The following is a 19,729-nucleotide window of genomic DNA, read 5'->3' as shown; positions in this document are numbered from 1 at the left end:
AAATCACAGATGTAGCTGTTAAAGTCACCATTATTAGCCTTCTTGATGATACTGTAACTAAGCAATGTGCAGTAGTGCTACTGTTAGAAGAAACATTTAAATGAAATAAGAAAATCTGCTCTTTAAAATTTTATATAACATAAAATGTTCTGAACCAACAAACCAGACAATTAAAAATCTGAAAGCAAATAATTATTCATCACAATGAAAGTCCATTAACAATGCAGTTTTGTGTCACAGATACTAACAGTTATCAATTTTATAGCTAAAACAGAGATTTTTTTATAACAGTATAGTTTTGAAACAAGCTTATTGCAAATGTTAGACAATAGAGAATTACTAACGTGGTAATGAGTATAAATTCAACTTGGGTTTTCAAAACAAAAGATTATTATACACAACTTGTAAGAATAGTCAGACCTTTTCTCAACTAAGTGCTTTGATGATCTGAAACTAAAGTGTTTATCTTCCAATAAACAAATTACACCATCTTTATTGATATTTTAAATTAATAACAGGTAATCATTCATAATATCATCTTGTAGAAGGTCATTGTAAAATAATGAAAATATAAGGCACAAATCAATAAAAACAAAAATACACATATACTGTTTTATTTCTCAAATTATTTATCAAATACCTTTTATTAAAAAATAAATACATTTCAATCTGCCAGCCCTTTGTTGCTAGGCTAATCTCCAATTAATATTCAGTTTCTTCACATACACAATGAAACATACCTTCTGTTATGACTGTAATTGATTCTTAATTCTTAACTTTAAGAATTCAGATCAGATAATGTTTCAAACTAAACCATGTTTTTAATGTATCCCATAAGAATAAATAAATCACACCAATTGAATCACTATCATATATTGTTTTTCATGTTGTGGCTCTTTTTAAATATATGTCAAAATGCATGTTGAAACAGAATTATTGACTTCAATTCGACGTAGCAAAAAATATTGTTTTTTCTCAAACAGAAAACATAATAAGTAAAGAAACACATCACAGCAACAATACAGATTGATGCAAAGGTTAAAATGGCTATCACTCAAACTTTACAACTGGGAGGCTTTCATTCCTATCAACATAATTTCTCAAAATGTCCTTAACTAATTCCGCCACTTTGACAAGTCTACCTCGTCAGAAGATGATACAACCTTATGACACTTTGACGAGCACTACCTGCCATGTCATAACGTTGCCTGGCCGTCTGTTCTTTTGACACATATTACTCGCTGTATGTTTTATAAGGAATACTGGACTCTAAATACTTCATGCTTTCATTGTCAGATGGCAGTGGAAATCTATTCTTCTTTGTATGGAATGAAATAAATGCATAAAATTAGGGAAAAATTTTAATTTTTGACATCATATTTCAGCTATAATATAAATTCATTTTTATTTACTTATATGTTAATAATAAATTTAGATACAATAATAATTTTTTTTAAACAAAACCATGGCCATAAATACTGGCCAACCTGTTGAAATTGTCAAAACGACATTCATGTGTTTGGTTTGTTTACGGTGTTGTCAGCTACCTCATGTTCGTGTTCTAGTTTATTTCTGAGTATTTTTTTGCGGAAAAATGTCTCATCATTTATCAGATTTTCACACTGAGGAATTGCTTTTAGAAAGTGATAACGATAATGGTGAAGATAATGTGACGCATGGAGTATCAGATGAAGATGAATCGAGCGATAGTGAATCGGATGATAGTGATAATAGTCCAGCAGTAGCATTAGCAGTAGTAAAAGTAGTAGTAGTAGTGGTAGTAGGAATAAAGAAATCAGTAGTACGAAGAAAGCAGTTCCTTGGAAATGGAAAAATGTAGAAAATAATGTAAAAGTAATTCCATTTATTGGTGAACCGGGAATTGACGTCGATGTCATGAACAAGATTATTTCTAAAAATTGTAGTAAGGTTCTAAATGAAATTTTGAGTGATGACTTCTACAAAATTATTGCTTTAGATAATATCAGGTATGTGAATGAACATAGGCCGAACCCTGTAAGCAATGACAATATTTATCAGTGGTTTGATGTTACAGTGAACGAGCTAAAAAATTATTTTGCCCTAATTATAGTAATGTCGCAAAAACCTAAACTGAAATTATGACATTATTGATCTAAATGAGCTGTAATCCATACTTCTATGTATAAGAAAATAATGCCATTTAAAGTACTTTGTATCGATTAGCAAATATCTACATTTTGCACATGATGTTGATAGGCTAAAAAACAACCAATCATAGAATATAAGGTTCCAGAAGATTTATACCCCCAAAGAATATGTATCAATGAAAGCCTTATGAAATACAGAGGTAAGTTGTGCTCTATCCAATTCAACAAGGCAAGAGAGCACATTTTGGTATCAAATTTTATAAATTGAATGAATCAGAATCTGGCTACTGCTAGAAATTTTCAGTATATTGTGGGCAAGATGAGCATAATGAAATGCTGGCTAGTGAAGCTATACTGTTAGAACTTTCAAAGGATTTACTACAACAAAGTTATAATTGTTTTTAGACAACTGATATAGCTCACCAAACTTTTATACAAAATTACTGGTAACAATACCTACACTACAAAAACTGTGAGGCATGATAGAAAAAATATGCCTGCCAAATTTGCTTCTCAGCAGCTTCCCATTGGCAGTGTGATTATCAAAGTGCCAAAAGCATTTTATCTGTAAAATGGCAAGATAAAAACAAGTTTTAGTTATAACCATCAAACATTCAAAACCTGTTATGGTTGCTACTGGAGCTATTAGAAGAAAAAGAGTTAAAAAGCAGGTTGAAATGATTCCAGTAGTCAAGCCGCAGTGTGTAATTGATTATACCTTGGGAATGAGAGGTGTGGATAAACATAACCAAGTTTTAACATGTTTTCCTCTAATGAGGCACTATGCCAAAAGCTACAGAAAAATATTTTTCAACATGTTTGATGTGGCTATTTATGCCTATAAATTATTTAAAAAAAAAAAAAAACTAGGAAAGATACTGGTACATCTGGTAAACTTTATACAATAAGTGATTTTAATTTGAATATTTGTGACTTAATTAATTATTACTCACTCACTGTATAAAACTTGAGGTAGGCCATCTAGTGGTGCAACACCTGAATGCCTACAGTAGAGACAAAGCAGTGGGCTCATTTTGTTGAAAAAATTCCTGCTACTGCTAAAAAATCAAATCCAACAAAAAGATGTTTTCTTTGCGCAAAACAAAAGAAAAGAAGTGAAACCGTATGGCAGTGTGAGAAATGTCAAATTCCTCTTCATGTCCCACAATGTTTCAAAATTAAGTGTAGGATTAGTAATAAGGATTGGGATAGGAACTCAAGTTGGGCTAATTTACATACTGACTAAATAGTGAACAAACACTCAACAGAAGTGAAGAAAAAATTATCTCAAAAAAGTTAAAAAAATTGTTTTATGTATTTTTTTTTTTATTAGATTTAAAATACAAATTTTTGGTACAGCAAATAAAAAGTGTTATTTTATTTTTTATTTTTTTTTATTTTTCAGTGTATATTGTAGGCTGAATGGGTTAATCACTTGATCTGAGCTAAAAATCCCACTACTCTTTTACGATGACCCTGTATTTTCTAATTCGCTATAGTCTGCTGCTATGAATCTTAATTCTTAAATATTACATACCTTACAAATAATTTCAATAACTAATTCAAACTCAATATACAGATTTTAACTTATTTCAATATTATTCTAATTTCCATTAGCATTAGGCTATTGTTCATCAATAACAAATAAATCACACTTTTAAAACAGCACAAACTTAAAATTAAACATTTATCAATTAATAAGACACAAAGAGAAACAGAAATCTACCAGCTGACCTTTTCTTGTAAAATTTCTTTAATTACTAATGGAAAATCACTGAAATCTAATGAGTTCAAAATTTTCTGGATGTAACTTGAAGAATATACAGAACTTGATTTTTTATTTTTGTCACTCATCTGAAAATAATAATTCTATATTAAAAATAAAAACAACAATTGTAAAATATAGTTTAATTTTTAGAAATCAATAATGAATACGATACTTCTATTTTTTTTTAATATCTATATCCTACGTTTTCAGAGAATGGATATATCATTAACTTTTTAACTGATATGAGACATATCTTGACAAAGTTATTCACTCATGATCAATCAACAGTAACTTGACACAATTATAATAAATCCATAACAATTGTTGAAAGTACAGTAGCCACTACTTTATGCTAACAAACTTAAATTTATGATCCTAATTTAGTAAAAATACTCGTATGTAATCTATAGTTAATACAAAGAAAGAGGTTACATGCTATTTATTTACATGCTCACACAATAATATTACAATATACTGTATTTATTATTTGTCTTTATCCAAGACTCACCTTCCTTCTGACTGAATGTTGTAATCCAACCATTGCATTAACCACCTCATTTTTACTATACTATACTATCTAGTTTAGTTTTATCAAAGTTTAGTTAAGTTTAGTTTTTTTTTTATTAAAGTAGTTTGCAAAGGGAATTAGCAATTTTCATAATGTAAGTTTTCATTTGTTATACGACCTCTACAGTGAACCTTCATAACAATATTTTAATCCCCCTCTAACATTTGATTGCAGATCTCTGTTAGCTTACTTTTGCACTGTTCAATTATTGTTCTGAATTTTTACATTTCTTCTTTACTTGAAATGTACACAGCCAAAGAAGAACATCATGAGATCTTGCTTAAACATGGTGTTTTGCAACACAGAATTTAATTACTCAACTGTAATTTAACTGCACTCAAAATATATTCATAGAAAGAGAATTTTCCTGCTCATGTCTGTAACAGTATAGTTGAAAAAACCCAATTAATACACTTTCCACAAATCACTTGGGAAGAGTCTACTGCACTCCTATAATTTACTAGATTAAATGTTAGTTCAAGACAGAGATCAATTTTAGAATTTCTTACTTATATAAAATCATACACAAAAATTTTATCACAATGTTGCTGAAATTAATCAACATGTGCAAAGACCTTAAATTTAACTTTTCTCCAGCAAATGTTGCAATTATTATTAATTTTTTTGGAGGAAAAGATTTATGGCACAAACGTTAACCAGTAGGCACTTAAGCCATTAGGATTACTGTGCAGCCACTAGATAGGAAAATGAGTCCCTGAATCAGTTCATATGCACTCCTTCCTAGCAGAAATCATAAATGCCCTTAAGAGTTAGTCATATCCCCATAAAACCATGAAAAAAGAAGGGATAAAGTATAAGATAAAGGAATGGATGGTGAGAAAGGATTATCTAGATCAGTCTAATTTACAATTTTGGCAAGGATCATTAATATCCAAGATGAAAAAAATTTCTATAATGACTTGTTAAACAAAACAGTAATCAAATAACCACAAATTCAATCCTGAGCTCACATGATCTGTTTTAAAGCGTAAACTTTGGTGACAACTCAAATGACAATGTTTAAAATAAAGTAAGTGTTACCATTTACTTTATCTCTACAATGAAATTCTAACAATTATTCCACTCTAATAACAACACTTCATTAAAAAAAAAAAAATCAATTCTCAACTCAATAAATTGGAACAGTAAAAAGTTGATGAATCTCCTATTTTTCTGGGATAATTATATGATCTTGAAACCTTCTGAAAGACGTTAAAAATTATTCCCACCGTGACACACAGAAAGAATCACAGAAAGAATTCACAAAAAAAAATCCAAATTAGGGGGATGAAACTGAAATAGTCAACAATTAAAAAACCTTTTTTTAAATAATATTTTTACAAGTGAAGGGGGCTTTCATGAATGGCTAAATGGAAGTAAGCAGAACGAATGCAGATTGCTGGATTGAGATATACATGTACAGATTGAATTCTACAGTGGAACCAGAAACTAGCTAAGATGGAGATGAGTTCACTAAATGGGCAGGCATTGCATACAACTGCTTGAGACAGAATTTTATAAAATATTTTAATAACCTTTAAATCACTTAATTTATACAACTAAGTGGCACAATAAATTTGTGAATGTAAAATAAACAACTCGCTTATCTCTTCAGTAGAGGATTTATTCATTAGCAATACGAAGATTTATTAAAGCAATACGTAGAGGTAGACCCAACAAAAAAAAGTATGTAAATTAAATTGTTATTATTATTATTATTTGATCAAAATAATCATATGATACACAGTATTATAGAAAATACATTAAAATAGTGTACCTTTATTTATTATCTACATAGATGATAAATAGAGGTAACTTTTACAAAATATTCATCAGAAACCAGTACTTCTTTGTTTTTTGCTCCAACAATATACTTTTTAAAAATATGGAGCTAACATTTCTGCCACCAGGTGATGAACAGCTACATTAAAATATTTTAAATGAGATTAGGAACATTCAGCTGTTTACAAACACCCAACAGATAAATAATCCAATTATAATTTCAATCATCCTTATTGATAAAATATTTCAAATCATTTATAAAAGTTTTATTGAAGATAATTTATCGTGATATTTACATACTAATATTATAATTAATTTTTATGTTTAAACATTATTATGGTCATGGATAGTATACGTATTCTTTAGTTGGAATTTTTATATACATTTTTTTTGGTTCTATATAGTTTTTAAGGTATTTTTCTTCTGGGGTTTTTATTTATTGATTCTTCTAGATGACCAAATGTTATAATTTTTCCACTTTCATTTGTAATGATATCAGAAGTAAGACCAAATCAAAAGAAACATACATTATTACAAGGCAAATTTTAACAATAGTTTATTTTTGATATATTACTACAAATCTCCACAAAAACAAAAACAAAATACTTTGAAAATGATAAATAAAAATCATAAAAAATATCTGTAACTAGATATTTAAAAGAACTGATTTATATAATTAAAGAAATGATGTAAATAATATTTAAAATATTAATTTAGCCATAATAAAAATTGATGTTTATAAATTATAAAATTTAGGAGAAAAAAGGAAGAAATACAGCCATAAAAAAACCTATTTATAATGAAATAATAGACAGTGACAAAAGTTAATAGAAGAATCATCCATTCAAGAGCGCACAAAAAAATGTCAAAATGTAACTTCCCACCATCACAGATTTTAATAAAACTCTGACAATTTGTTGCTATTAATATCTGGAGAATATCTGAAATTTTTTTTATTGCCCGGTGACTTATATGTTTTTGCTATGAATTTTTAATTTTAAAATTTTGGAACTAGTTGCAGGAAGAATATTCATGAAAACTGCCATTACATAAAAAATATTTAATTTCTAAAGTACTACTGCAAATGTATTTTTGGAAATCTAGATTTCCAGAAAGTAATGTAGGCAATTTAAAAAAAAAATTTATCAAGAATCTAAAACTAGCATAAAAAAGGTAATTTTTTTGCTTAGTGGAAATTTATATGAAATACATATGCTATATTTATTAGCCCACCTGGTGGTCAAGTAGGTAAACATGACTCACAAATCATTTGTTTTAACAACTGATTTTCAAAGTCAAATGTCCTCAGGGTCAAATCATAATAAAAGTTGGTTGCGTTTATACAAATTTGAGTAATAGATAGTGGATTCCAGTGTACTTTAGTAGTCAAGATTTAATTAACCACACATTTCAGGAATGGTAAGCCTGAGTCTGTACAAGATTGCATATCATCCAGATGTCTTGAGCTGGGGGGAAGTGTGCTTATTTTTCACTAGTTGAACATATAACATACAAATTGGGAAAATATATTACTAATATATATGCATACATATTCTGAAAAATTTTAATAACTCATCCTACATGCTGGGGATTGTTAGGGATTTAGCATTATTAGGGATGTAGGATGTACAGGGTATACTGAAATGAAACGACTAGCACTAGATAGGGAATCTTTGAGAGCTGCATCAAACCAGTCAAATGACTGAAAAAAAAAAAACATTCTGGGAACTTCATTTTTCCAAATTTACTGTAAACTATGGAGTTGTTACTGAAATAAACAGACTTTATTTTAGTTTCCAAAGCTGCAAGGAAAATAATGAATGTTCACTTGTCACCTATGTGGTCTTTCATTACAGCATAGTTTAATGAATTTCCAAGATAAAAATACGAAACCTCAAGTTACCATGAAAAATTAGGTGCTTTGGACTATTGTAGAGGCATGGCAAAAAAACATGTTTGAGAGACAGGGAACAGGAAATTTTTCTATAGTAACATACATTGTACAAGCTGAAAACATAACTTTACAACCAAATCACCCTGGTTAAATAATCAATCTTAGTTGACAAAACTTTATATAAGTAATTAATACAAGGGCAAAATCCCAGATGTAAAATATTTTTTCTGTGTGGCTTTTAATTTTTTCATAAAATTTTTAGTTTTATGAAACTCACATTATTTAACTGTGAAATGCAGTGCCAAAGGGGTTTTTTTAATTAAAAAATTTATCCTTCAATAACTACTTAAAATTTTTATGTGAAATCCCTGAAACTAGAAAAATATAAATTAAGATATTTGTTAAAATGTTTTGAAAAATAATTTCTTTACAAATTATTTTTTTCCCTGAGATTGGGGAGCTAGAGTATTCAACTTATTGGACAATAAATGTAATTATATAGCTGGTTAAATAAAATAAATATTTCCATTGAAAATACCAATGTATGCAAAAATACTCAGCATTTAAAATATGCAAGCTCCGATTAAAAAATTCTCAAATTAGTTTTTAAAAGTATATTTCAGATAAGAGGTAATAAGGTCTTTAAAAACCTAATCTGTGCCGGTCATAACATGAAAACCATAATAACTGAATATGGAACAACATACTGCCTCAACTGGTTTCAACCTTTTAAAGATGGAACATCTATGGTTTCATCATATTTAAGCAAAGCTGGGAGTGCTATCAAAGGATATTAATCTTTGAATTCATCCTTTGTACAATGCTATCACCCCAAACAATACAGGAAGAACAGGCTATTTTGAACCTGCTGACATTGGAACAACATAAAGTTTATTTATATATTAGTTGGTTAAGTGGAAAAAACAGATCCAAAATCTGTTTAATACAAATAATAGGTTAAAAGTTAATTCTAAACATATCAATGAACTTATATTTTATTAAATAGCTAGTTATAGTTCAAAATTATATTTTTCACTGTAAAAAAATTACGTACGTAAACGTATACAAAATACAATTATAAGAGATTACCTTCTATTTGAATCATGAAACTTAACGGTTTAAAAATAGACGTACAAGAACTAATTTTAACCAAATGAAATATTTATAAAAAAAGTACACTTAATTCCATAAAAATAAACTGCCACGATAGGAAATAATTTAATTATTTACGCGAAATCGAGACTTGAATAATAAAATAAAACAAAAAGAAGTAGTAAGCTATGCTTATCAAGGCAGTAACTGTCACTTTCCCTCCATTACACAGTTGTGTACATACATGTTTAACAGAAAAACTTTAAAATGTCATGAATACCAACCAAACATTTCAATTTTCTATTTTTCAACTGTATAACTTTCGAGCATTTTAAACAATTTTTATTTTAAAAAGTATTTTAATTCTGTCTGATATTTCATGTTATGAAATTATTATTGCAGATGCACTTTTTTCTGTATTTTTCACTTTTTTTTGTATATAAATAATAAGTACAGCGTAGTGATTTTCTTGTGCGTATTATTTAATCTTTGCTGTAAAAACTGTTTCCTCCAATGTTTTATGGTAATTTCATTATGATGTGGAATATTTAAGCAGCACAATCCTCCAGCGTGTTCAGTTGGTCTCTTCAGCTTCCAACAGTACATCACCTGTGAAGTGTTGATGTGCCACATATGAATTTAACCTCAATGACGCTGATGAAACTGGTACGTGTGGTTAGTGTTCAACCAGTCAGTTCATCTCTTTCACTTGTTCATTACGTTCGTAACTAAAAAAAAGAACACTTGTAATTTTAAAAATGAAATACTTAATTTTAGTGTCGTTCTTATTTTTCTACATAGTTTCAGTTCAGTGTAGTACATGTACAAAACCAGAAGTTACCGCATCGGCGTACACAACTCAGGATGCAACTGTTCTCACTAACATTGCGTTTGTTGCTGAATTCAGTTTAAAATGCTCGAATGGAGTGAAAGGTATTCCATTGTATGCAGAAATTAATGGCAAAACTCTTCCTGCTGCAAAAACTGGCGAAGACAACAAGTATCAAGTTAGCTGGATAGAGGAAGTGAAAAAGTCAAGAACTGGCGACTACAGTTTAAATCTGTATGATGAAGAAGGATATGGTGCATTACGTAAAGCTCTTCGTAGCGGTGAAGATATTTCATCTGTTAAACCTTTGGTAACTATTGTTGTTAATCATCCTGGAGCATATCAAGGACCATGGGTGAATTCTGAATTTATGGCAGCTGTGTTATCCATTCTTGTTTGGTACTTAGCTTTTACAGCAAAATCAAAATTGCTTTCATAACTCGACATTATTAATATAAGTATTTTTTATTACAAACTGATTATATTAATGTGACAGATGGTTGTACACAAACTAGAACACTGAGATTGTCATTTCATGTTTGTTATATTTATTTCATCAGCATTGTTTGTTTGTGGTGGTTTTTGAAATTAAAAGTGAATTATTTTGTATTTCTATGTTTAAATTTAATTTTTTTGAACCTAGAATTATCACTGTTACTGAATCTTTTTTTTATTACCCGTTTTCTCTAATAATTGCATGAATAGTTCATTTGGTATTAATTTGTACTGTTATGTAAACTAATATTTAAAAAAAACAGGAAAAGTTCACCATTTCAATATTTATGTTGTGCACTTTACAATAAGCATTGTAATCTTCAGTTCTTTATATTAAAATTTGCAGACAAATTTACAGTAAAAATGAAATGATAAGTATTTTAAGTTTGTTTTCGTTAGTGGGACTGTATCTTTATTGAAACTGAAAATATGGTTCACAACTATATATTACATTTGTTAAAGAACATTTATTTATAAATGAAACAAATTGCCAACTTATTAGATTACAATGAAGTAATTCTACTATGTAGTATTAAAAGGGTGTACAAAACTACTTAATGTTTACTTTTTATGGTTCAGTTGTTAAGATATCAATAAAGTAACTCTTCAATGACTGTTTATTGTAGAAAGTCATTCATTTTGTTGTAAATTTTATATATAACTAAAAGACTGAGAAGTATCTTTTAGTTTTCTCAAATTTAAAAATTAGGCCTAATTAAACTGCATACTGTAAGTAGGCTGTATGGATAAAATATATTGCTTTTTACATGTAGCTATTCATATTTCAGATAAATGTTTAATGGGTTATGTGCCTGTCAACAACAATAACTATTAGTGGGTTATTTGTAAATTTAGCATTGTGGTGAACACTGGTATTTAATTACGCACCACTGGTAAGTTTGGTTATCAACTGTACTGATTTTTAACCAGTGGTGATTAATGATGATTGTCCAATATACTGAAAATATAATGTAGCTGATTAATGGTTATAGTTATAAACTGTTACCATAACTTTCTGTTCAGGTTTGAAGTTTAAGTCCAAGTAATAAAAAGCATTACAAGCTGTGTAAGTTACTTTTTTTTTAAACAAACTATTTATTGCAATAACAGCTATCATGAATTTTATGATATTGATGAGTCTTTATTGTCTATAAAAAAAGACTCATCTCGGTTTCATAACATGCATTGTTACATGTCTTTGTTATACCAAAAACATATTTTACAGCAATTGTAGTTTTTTTTGTTGTAAGGTTCTATTACAGCATTAATCAACAAAAATCTGCTTAAACCTTAGATTTGCTATGGAAAATGCCCATAAAAGTAAAAAAAAATTGACTATTCTATACTCGCAGATAATATAAAATGACTATTATAGTAAAAGTAATCTCTATAAAAGATATAAACCTATTGGTCACTACAGTACTTTTTTTTTTCAATACCAACCAATCAGTTGTAGATCTCATTCAGCAAAACATTACATGTAATGTTATTACATATGTACTACAGTGCATATTAAATTCATATCTTAATAGTCATTATTCATGTAATTTTTAATATATATACTGTATTAATTTAAATTTAAGGAATATCTTATATTTATTTACCTTAACCCAACCTGCTTAAAATACTCTAGTGCAATTGAAAAGTAAAGTTTGTTTTAATAAAACTAAAGAGAACCTCTTTACTAAACAAAAGAATAATATGTAGGTAATTGCGATATTGAACACCTTTTGCAGAATGTACAAATTATTGCCCAGTGGTGTGAGAAACTGTAAGCAAAGAAAAGTAAGTGAGATACTAAATTGAGATTATCTCTGTTTATGTTGAAGGTATGATGGAATAACCAATTTATAACTTCATTTTTAATTGGACCAAGTGAACAAAACCAAGCAATTCTCTTCCAAATTAATCTCTCCCTAATTAAACTTCTCAGGAGTCTCAACAGTTGAGCATAGATTGATCCAAATCACAAAAGACACAGGGCTCTTAATTGTTTTCCTAATCAAACAGTTTATTTATTCAGCGTATGGCACCAAGACACAACACCAATTACAGTCAAAAATTACAAACCAACATCTAATAAATTAATATAAGCTACTGATTCTGGAGTTGCCATCAGGAAATTTTTAGGAGTCCCTACATAAGCTCTCCTAGGGCAAACTTCTGTGATGTGTTTTACAGTTTGATTTTCACCACACTCGCAAAGGGGCATCAGTGTTTTACCCCATTTATATAGGAAATAGGCGCACCTACCATGCTGGGTTTATATTCTGTTTTAACACTGACCAATCAAACAATAGAATTGTAATTTAGAAGTAGAATAAATTTTGTTACTACTAAACAAAATTTGAAGCTTTTTACATGTAGCATGTTACTATATTATATTCTATTAAGTTATCTATACCACTATAGCTCTATTTGTCTAGAAATCTCTTGCCAATAAATTATGGTCATGCCACTGTATAATTTACCTTGAAAAATTATAGTTTTTTCACAGTTCATCATTCTATATCTACTCTGTCAACTGTTGGATTAACTGCAATAATTGTATATTATAAATGCATTTATTAGAAATCATATTAATGTAATCATTTTAACAAATGTAAAAATATTTATTAAAACTGTGACAGTAGGTTTAAATTGTTGTTCATTAATACTTTATTCCAATATAACTTAATTACACAAATCATATTTTTTGGTTTGATTCCATGCAAAGGTTATAAAATAAAACCCATCTTTTATTAATTGTAAAACTTATTTTAGCCAAATAAATAAGCTAATACTGCATCATTTTATCCTGTTATATTTTTAATTGGATACAATGGTAAATTTTTATCTAAAGTTCAGTAATTTTGAAAAAGTTGTTCATCTTTGAAGATTGCAGTTATTGATACATCCATATAGAACAATCATGTAAATTAAATATAAAATCCTGAAAAAGTGTTCAAATTTGGAGTACAGTAAGTGAAGTTTTATTGTGTCGCCTTTGCTACCTTCAATGGAGATGGTCTGACCGAAGTCTATAATGTTGGATTCCATACCTTATTAGAAATCCCATACCTTATATACAATTGCATTATGAACTCTGCTAACAATAGCCAATAAGAAACAGGAATAATTAGAAATGAATTAGCTTCTTCTTATTAAATTTTTTCTGAGTTAATGGTGCAGTACCTCAATAATACATCATTATTACTTGAATAATTACATTATTGGCATTCTGGGGTTCGGTTATCACTTTCTCCATTCTAGACATGAACAAATGCTTAATAGTGGTGAGCAGTTTATCATTTAACTTTGTTCATCAATGATAAAAATGGACCAGCATTAACAATGTTTTTCAAAACATGTTCTGTTTTTGTCACATTTCATGTTATTTATGATATATAAAATTCTTCTGTAATACTCATAATTATACTATCAGTTTAATAATTATTTAATTATTATCTAGAGATATCTACCACCTCAAGATAATGATTAAATAATGATTAACGTTTTAAAGAAAAAACAATAACATTTTTCTAAATAAATGGATATGTTCTTCCACATGATGTTGACAAATCAAATAACATAGAAAACATTTCCATTCTCTTAGAAAGTGGTAAATCATTTATATTACGTAATTTTTGTGTTAGTGATAAAATATGGTGCAAATAAAAAACTTAATAAAAATTAAATGGGCAAAAATCAACTAAAAGGTAAAAATAATAATATTCAATTCTTCAAAAAAATGACTTTTTGAATTGAGCTCATAATTAAAAACAATCAGTTCCTACCAACTTACTAACCCTTTTTTTGGCACAAATTTTTAAAAAAAGATAATTAAAGAACTGAATTATATTAATTTTTACAAAATGTAAGATAAATTATTTAGTTCTATTTAACATTTTATTAAAAATTATTTAAAATTTATTAATTTTATTTTAATTAAAATGTGGTTTGGCCTATAAAAAAACTCACTGCTCATGTGATAAAGACATTTACAAAACATGTAAAAAGTAAGAAAACATGTCTGAATAAGAATAAGAAAGGCATGGAATGCAAAGAATATGTACATAAAAGTTTCTACATTCAGTATTTTGAATAATAGAAAAAAATTGAGGCATTTGGTGTAAGTCTTGTACATTAAATAAAATTAAAATATTAAATACGGGTTGAATTGAAATTGCTGTATTTTTTTTTTAATCATTGCATTATAGGATCTACTATAAAATAACAATTTTTTGTAGTTTTTCATTTATATCTCCACATATGCTTGGGCATGGGATATGGAAATGGATTTTGCAACTTATGAAAAATGTATGCCTGACCGGGATTAAAACTTGGACCTCCAGATGAAAGGCTGAGATGTTACCACTTTGCCATGCAAATTTCAGATTATAATGAATATAAAAATTTACAAGGTAAATAACTTATTTTAAGATTAGTTACAAATAGAAGTTTTATTTAACAAAAAAAAAACTTGTTCTTTGGGACCCAAACTTTTCCTTGTGATGAACATGCGAATTTATTTACAAAAGCTAATCTTAAAGTAATAATTTTACATTTCATTCTGACATAAAACATCCAGTGAACATTTATTTAGAAATTGTTTGTTTCTGTACGTTACTTCTATATGAATTAAATTTTTTCTAAGAATTTACTTTCTATCTATAAAATATTGAATCCACATTTTATACATAACATTTAAAAGTACAATAAAAATAATTTTTTTTTTTATTTTCCAAGATAGCAATCCATTTAGAATACTCAAAGCCAAATAAGTACTACTTTAAAAAAAAATTAAAAGTAAAGAATAAAAGATCTAGAACTTTTAAGAACCTAATACAACCTTCTACCATGACAGAATGAAAAGATCTGTCTTTTATCCAAAATATTGTGGTCAGGCTTAACACATTAAAAACTATGTGTGTCATATTTCCATGCATATACCATTAGGTTTTTATGGTAATTATTCATTAGCTAAGAAATATTTTTTTTTCCATTAAAAATAAAAAGCAATAAAACAAGTGAAGGTATTTTTTAGTATCAAATTAATATCTCGTTATTATATGAACTATCGTAACTAATCTTTAAGTATGAAAATTCATAATTTTTTTTAGTTTTAAAGATCACATTTGAAATTTGTAAACTAAATTGGATACAATATTTTATCTAGAAGAGAGAATACTAATTTGTTTCTTCAAAATAAAATAAATGGGAAGCAAATAATTTATAGATTTGTACATTTTCTCTCATTTATAGAAACATCTACCTAAGTTTGGAATTACCTTTTGTGAACACTCTAATGAAACCATCAGAAAGCTGCATTGTAATTAAAAATATATTCTCTAATAACATTTCAAATAAATAGATAATTACTTAATTTTAATTATTTTTCCTAACAACATAGTGCACACTTTATATTTTTTCTTCAATTTATATTTCTGTCAATAACATATAATTTACTTATGTGATGACATATAACTAATGCGATGACTCATTAGTCATCTAGTCTTTTTGAAATCATATTTAATTTAGTCAATATATATCTTTTTCAAAATAAAATGCTCTTAAAATCACCTGTAAGAACTTTGAAGCAAATTGAGAATCACTTGAACAAAAAAAAAGAATAAAATCAGATTTTCATGAAATAATGATTTTCAAAGTAAACACACCTTTTTTCAATGTTATATGTATTTATACCCATAAAATGTTTAATTGTTTACAAATATATTTTTACAAGTATAAAACACTTATAAACTACAAGCAGTTTTTATTTTTATTTTTGAAGTACATAATATTAATAATGTAAATTTCTGAAACAATACAGTACAATCCAGTATACATAAAAGTAATCATTGGCTTTTTTTATGTGTTAATAAATTTATATAATGTATTTTTTATTACTTAACATTAATTATGATACAAATAACATTTCTACAATATGCTGCTCAAAATCTACTACATATGAATGACTATCAACAAAACACTAGAAAGCTGCAACGTTTATTAAAAATGAGATATAATAAAATAATCAGTATAATATAGTACAGTACATAATATATGAACACTGTGACCAGAGGGATATTAATTTTATCACAGTCCATAGACAACAACTAGAGGTCCTAATTTTATCATAATATATTGTAAAAAATATAACGTAATGAACTGGCCAATTGAACTAAATTTTTAAGCAATCATAATTACTAAAAAAATTATTTAAAAATTTTTTTTTGTGCTAATACCTTAAGTATACTTAAATAAAAGTATAGATGAATAAGATCCAGCTTAGGGTACAAAATAATATAGTTATATAAAATATAATTATTAAAATATAAACTATATAAAATATAACTTTTTTAAAAAAATGTTTAAAAAGCAACAAATAATCAAGATTTTTTTTTTTACAGATTATTAATTCACCGCATGAACTCTAAAGCTTGTGCTTTGGAATGTGAAATTAAAATTTTTCCACTTAAGAAAAATGGCATGCCTGACTGGAATTTGAACCCAGAAACTTCCAGATGAAAGGCTAAAATCAACCACTCTATATTTGAGGTTTGCAACTATATTGATGTGTATATAAAAACCTTTCAGCCACCAGATTGTACCCTGGAAAAGTACATTTAATAATTCATTATGATTTTTATCTAGCTGGTTGATTTAATCCAGAAATGAAAAAAATATTCACTGTAAAATAAACAAACTTGTAGGTATAAAGTTTTTAAAATAGAAAATGTTCATAAATTTATACAATTCAAGTTATAAAATTTAGTATGAGTAAAAATTCAATGTGTAAACATTCCATAAAGAAAAAATAAGCCTGTAGTATTCTATAGTGAGATTTTACACATGTATTTTCTGAAAATATAAATGGATTTTATAACTTTACCAAACCATATATAGTGATTCTTCCTTTTTTAACTTTGGTAACGATTATGAAATAATAAATTTCTCGCATTATATAAAAATGATATTTGACATATCATGAACAATAAATATCAGTAACATAGTATGATGGTCATGTAACCAGACATAATTCAAATTAATATTTAATAAACTTCTCTCATTAATTAAACTTTTTCAAAATATACTATTCAGTAAGGTATACTTTTCTGTAGCTGAATGATGAAAAATACATTAATAGAACGGATATCTTTTACTAGCTGCATGAACAGTAACTCTGGCCTCCAAAGCAAGGAGTAGATCACATAGTAAGGGGGAAGCAAGCCAGATATCATTATATGATGTTACTGTTAACTTACCCAATAAGTAAGCCTGAACTGGTAAACCAACATTCAATCACATTATAATTAGCCAAGTACTTAAGTGTTTGTTTTTAATAAATAAGTAAATGGTAAAGCAAAATTTATTTTTAATTATTGTTAACACTCATCCCAAGCCTGCCATTATGTAAAATAAATAACTACATTTCATGCCAGTAAACAGAATTTTTTTTCATGTCTTTTTTCTTCATAAGTGAAAGAGACCGCTAAAATATAATCCATACTGGATCATAACAGAGAGAAAAAATGACGCATAAAGCAACAGTTGCTGTTATCTTGCAGTTTCAATCCTCTACTAAAATTCCAAAATTCATTAACCCACACCTATCATTTTCTGTCAATTGCCATTATTATGGAGTCGAATATACTTGTCAATATTTTGTTCAGAACAAAATTCAGAAATTAAATTTTTAACAGCAGAAATAATGAATGCAATTAATATTCATTCATCTAAAAGCCAATTAAAGGTGCTAAAATTACTTTGAGTAGAGTAGAGTTGGGCAATAAAATTTTGTGCATCAGAAGTCAGTAGAGCGAATACCGAGGATGTACCTCTCAGTGGTCGAAAAGTCTCTGTGTCGGTGGTTGGCAGTTTCTGTGTCTGATGAGGAGCACTAATAGGAGGTGATGGATCTATTCAAAATAACCTTTGTATTAGACAACAATCCATCATCATCAGATAGGCATATCAAAAAAACATGACACTTATTGCACAGTTGGACTACGGTAAAGAATGGGTGCCACACACTCGCAGAAAAAGGACAAACAACAGTGAAAGGAATGTTATAAACTGCCTTCTGAAATGTTATCGTGATGAGGGACATGACTTCCTTTGCAATAATGCAATTGGAGAAAAAAATCGGATGCTTTATACAAACCCAGAAGAAAATCAGCACAACATGAAATACCGACATTATGTTTCACCGTAAACAAAAAAATTGAAATTGCAACTCTGAAAAAAATTCTTTTGATACGTTCTGGGATATAAACACTTATACATGATAACTATCTGAAAGCCAGTAAAGTTTAAATTCTGTGAGATAGAAATATTAAACACTTCAGTAGACATGCATATTATGTTTGACAATCAATGGAGTCAATAATTCTGCAACACCAATAATGCTTGGCCACATATATTGTGTGCAACTGTCAAGGCTTTGTGAAGTTGAAATTTGAACCTATCCACACCTGGCACCCTGTGATTTTCACTTCTTTGTGCAATTAAAAGAGGGATATTAAGAATATTAATTTCAGCATGTATGATGAACTGAAAAAAGCAGTGAGGTTGTGGATCAGGGAAAGACCACCCATTTTTCATTGATGGAATGAGAAAACTGATTCACCACTGGGAGAAATGTGTAGCTGTAAATGGTGATTTGGTGTGAAAACAAGTTTAAGTTTTATGGAAAATAAAATGTACTATTATGGCATATTTGTTTCATTTGATTATCTCTTTTCATTTGCTTGTTATGAATGATTATGAATTAAATTTCAACAGCCCCTAGTATTACATTGCAATTAAACACTCCAGTATAACTTTAATTCAGTAGCTGCAAAGTTATCTACTACTCTACATAAAAATTGAAAGATTCTTCAATAACAATTTTAAAAAATAAATAAATTATAAAAATAACTTTCAAAAACTTATTCACAACTAAATACAAAATGACAAAATTTAAATTAAAAAAAAGAGATATTCAATTCATAGTCACAAAATTTCATAACAAACATTCTTAAAAAAGTGACAAATGATTTAATAAATTATTCTTCGTTGTCAATAAGGGTATTAATTATTTTTCAATTAAAAGTAATAAAAAAATTGTCTCAAAAATATTTATTATAATAAAAAAAAGTTAATTCATATAACATTAAAATAAATCATAATTAAAAAAATGCATTCAGCA

The 19,729-nt window shown here is 27.8% G+C and overlaps 2 protein-coding genes across 2 annotated transcripts in view; one reads left to right on the top strand and one right to left on the bottom strand.

Moving 5' to 3' along the window:
* The window catches only part of LOC142324891 (uncharacterized), a 92,171-nt gene extending 82,705 nt beyond the window's left edge, over positions 1-9,466 (bottom strand). The window contains exons 1-2 of the mRNA XM_075365992.1: positions 9,231-9,466; positions 3,864-3,983 (exon numbers count right to left, since the gene is read on the bottom strand). Coding sequence (XP_075222107.1) covers positions 3,864-3,983 — 120 coding nt within the window. The 5' untranslated portion in view covers positions 9,231-9,466. The remainder of the gene's footprint in view (positions 1-3,863; positions 3,984-9,230) is intronic.
* A 341-nt stretch (positions 9,467-9,807) lies between these two features.
* Tapdelta (Translocon-associated protein delta) lies at positions 9,808-10,671 on the top strand. The gene has a single exon (XM_075365991.1). The coding sequence runs from the start codon at positions 9,992-9,994 to the stop codon at positions 10,499-10,501; it is 510 nt and encodes a 169-aa protein (XP_075222106.1). The 5' UTR covers positions 9,808-9,991; the 3' UTR covers positions 10,502-10,671.
* Positions 10,672-19,729: the final 9,058 nt, after the last annotated feature.

This window comes from Lycorma delicatula, chromosome 5, assembly GCF_047948215.1.
Source record: "Lycorma delicatula isolate Av1 chromosome 5, ASM4794821v1, whole genome shotgun sequence".
Classification (NCBI taxonomy): Eukaryota; Metazoa; Arthropoda; class Insecta; order Hemiptera; family Fulgoridae; genus Lycorma; species Lycorma delicatula.
Note: the sequence above shows the minus strand (reverse complement) of the source record. Positions and strands in the feature narration are given on the sequence as shown.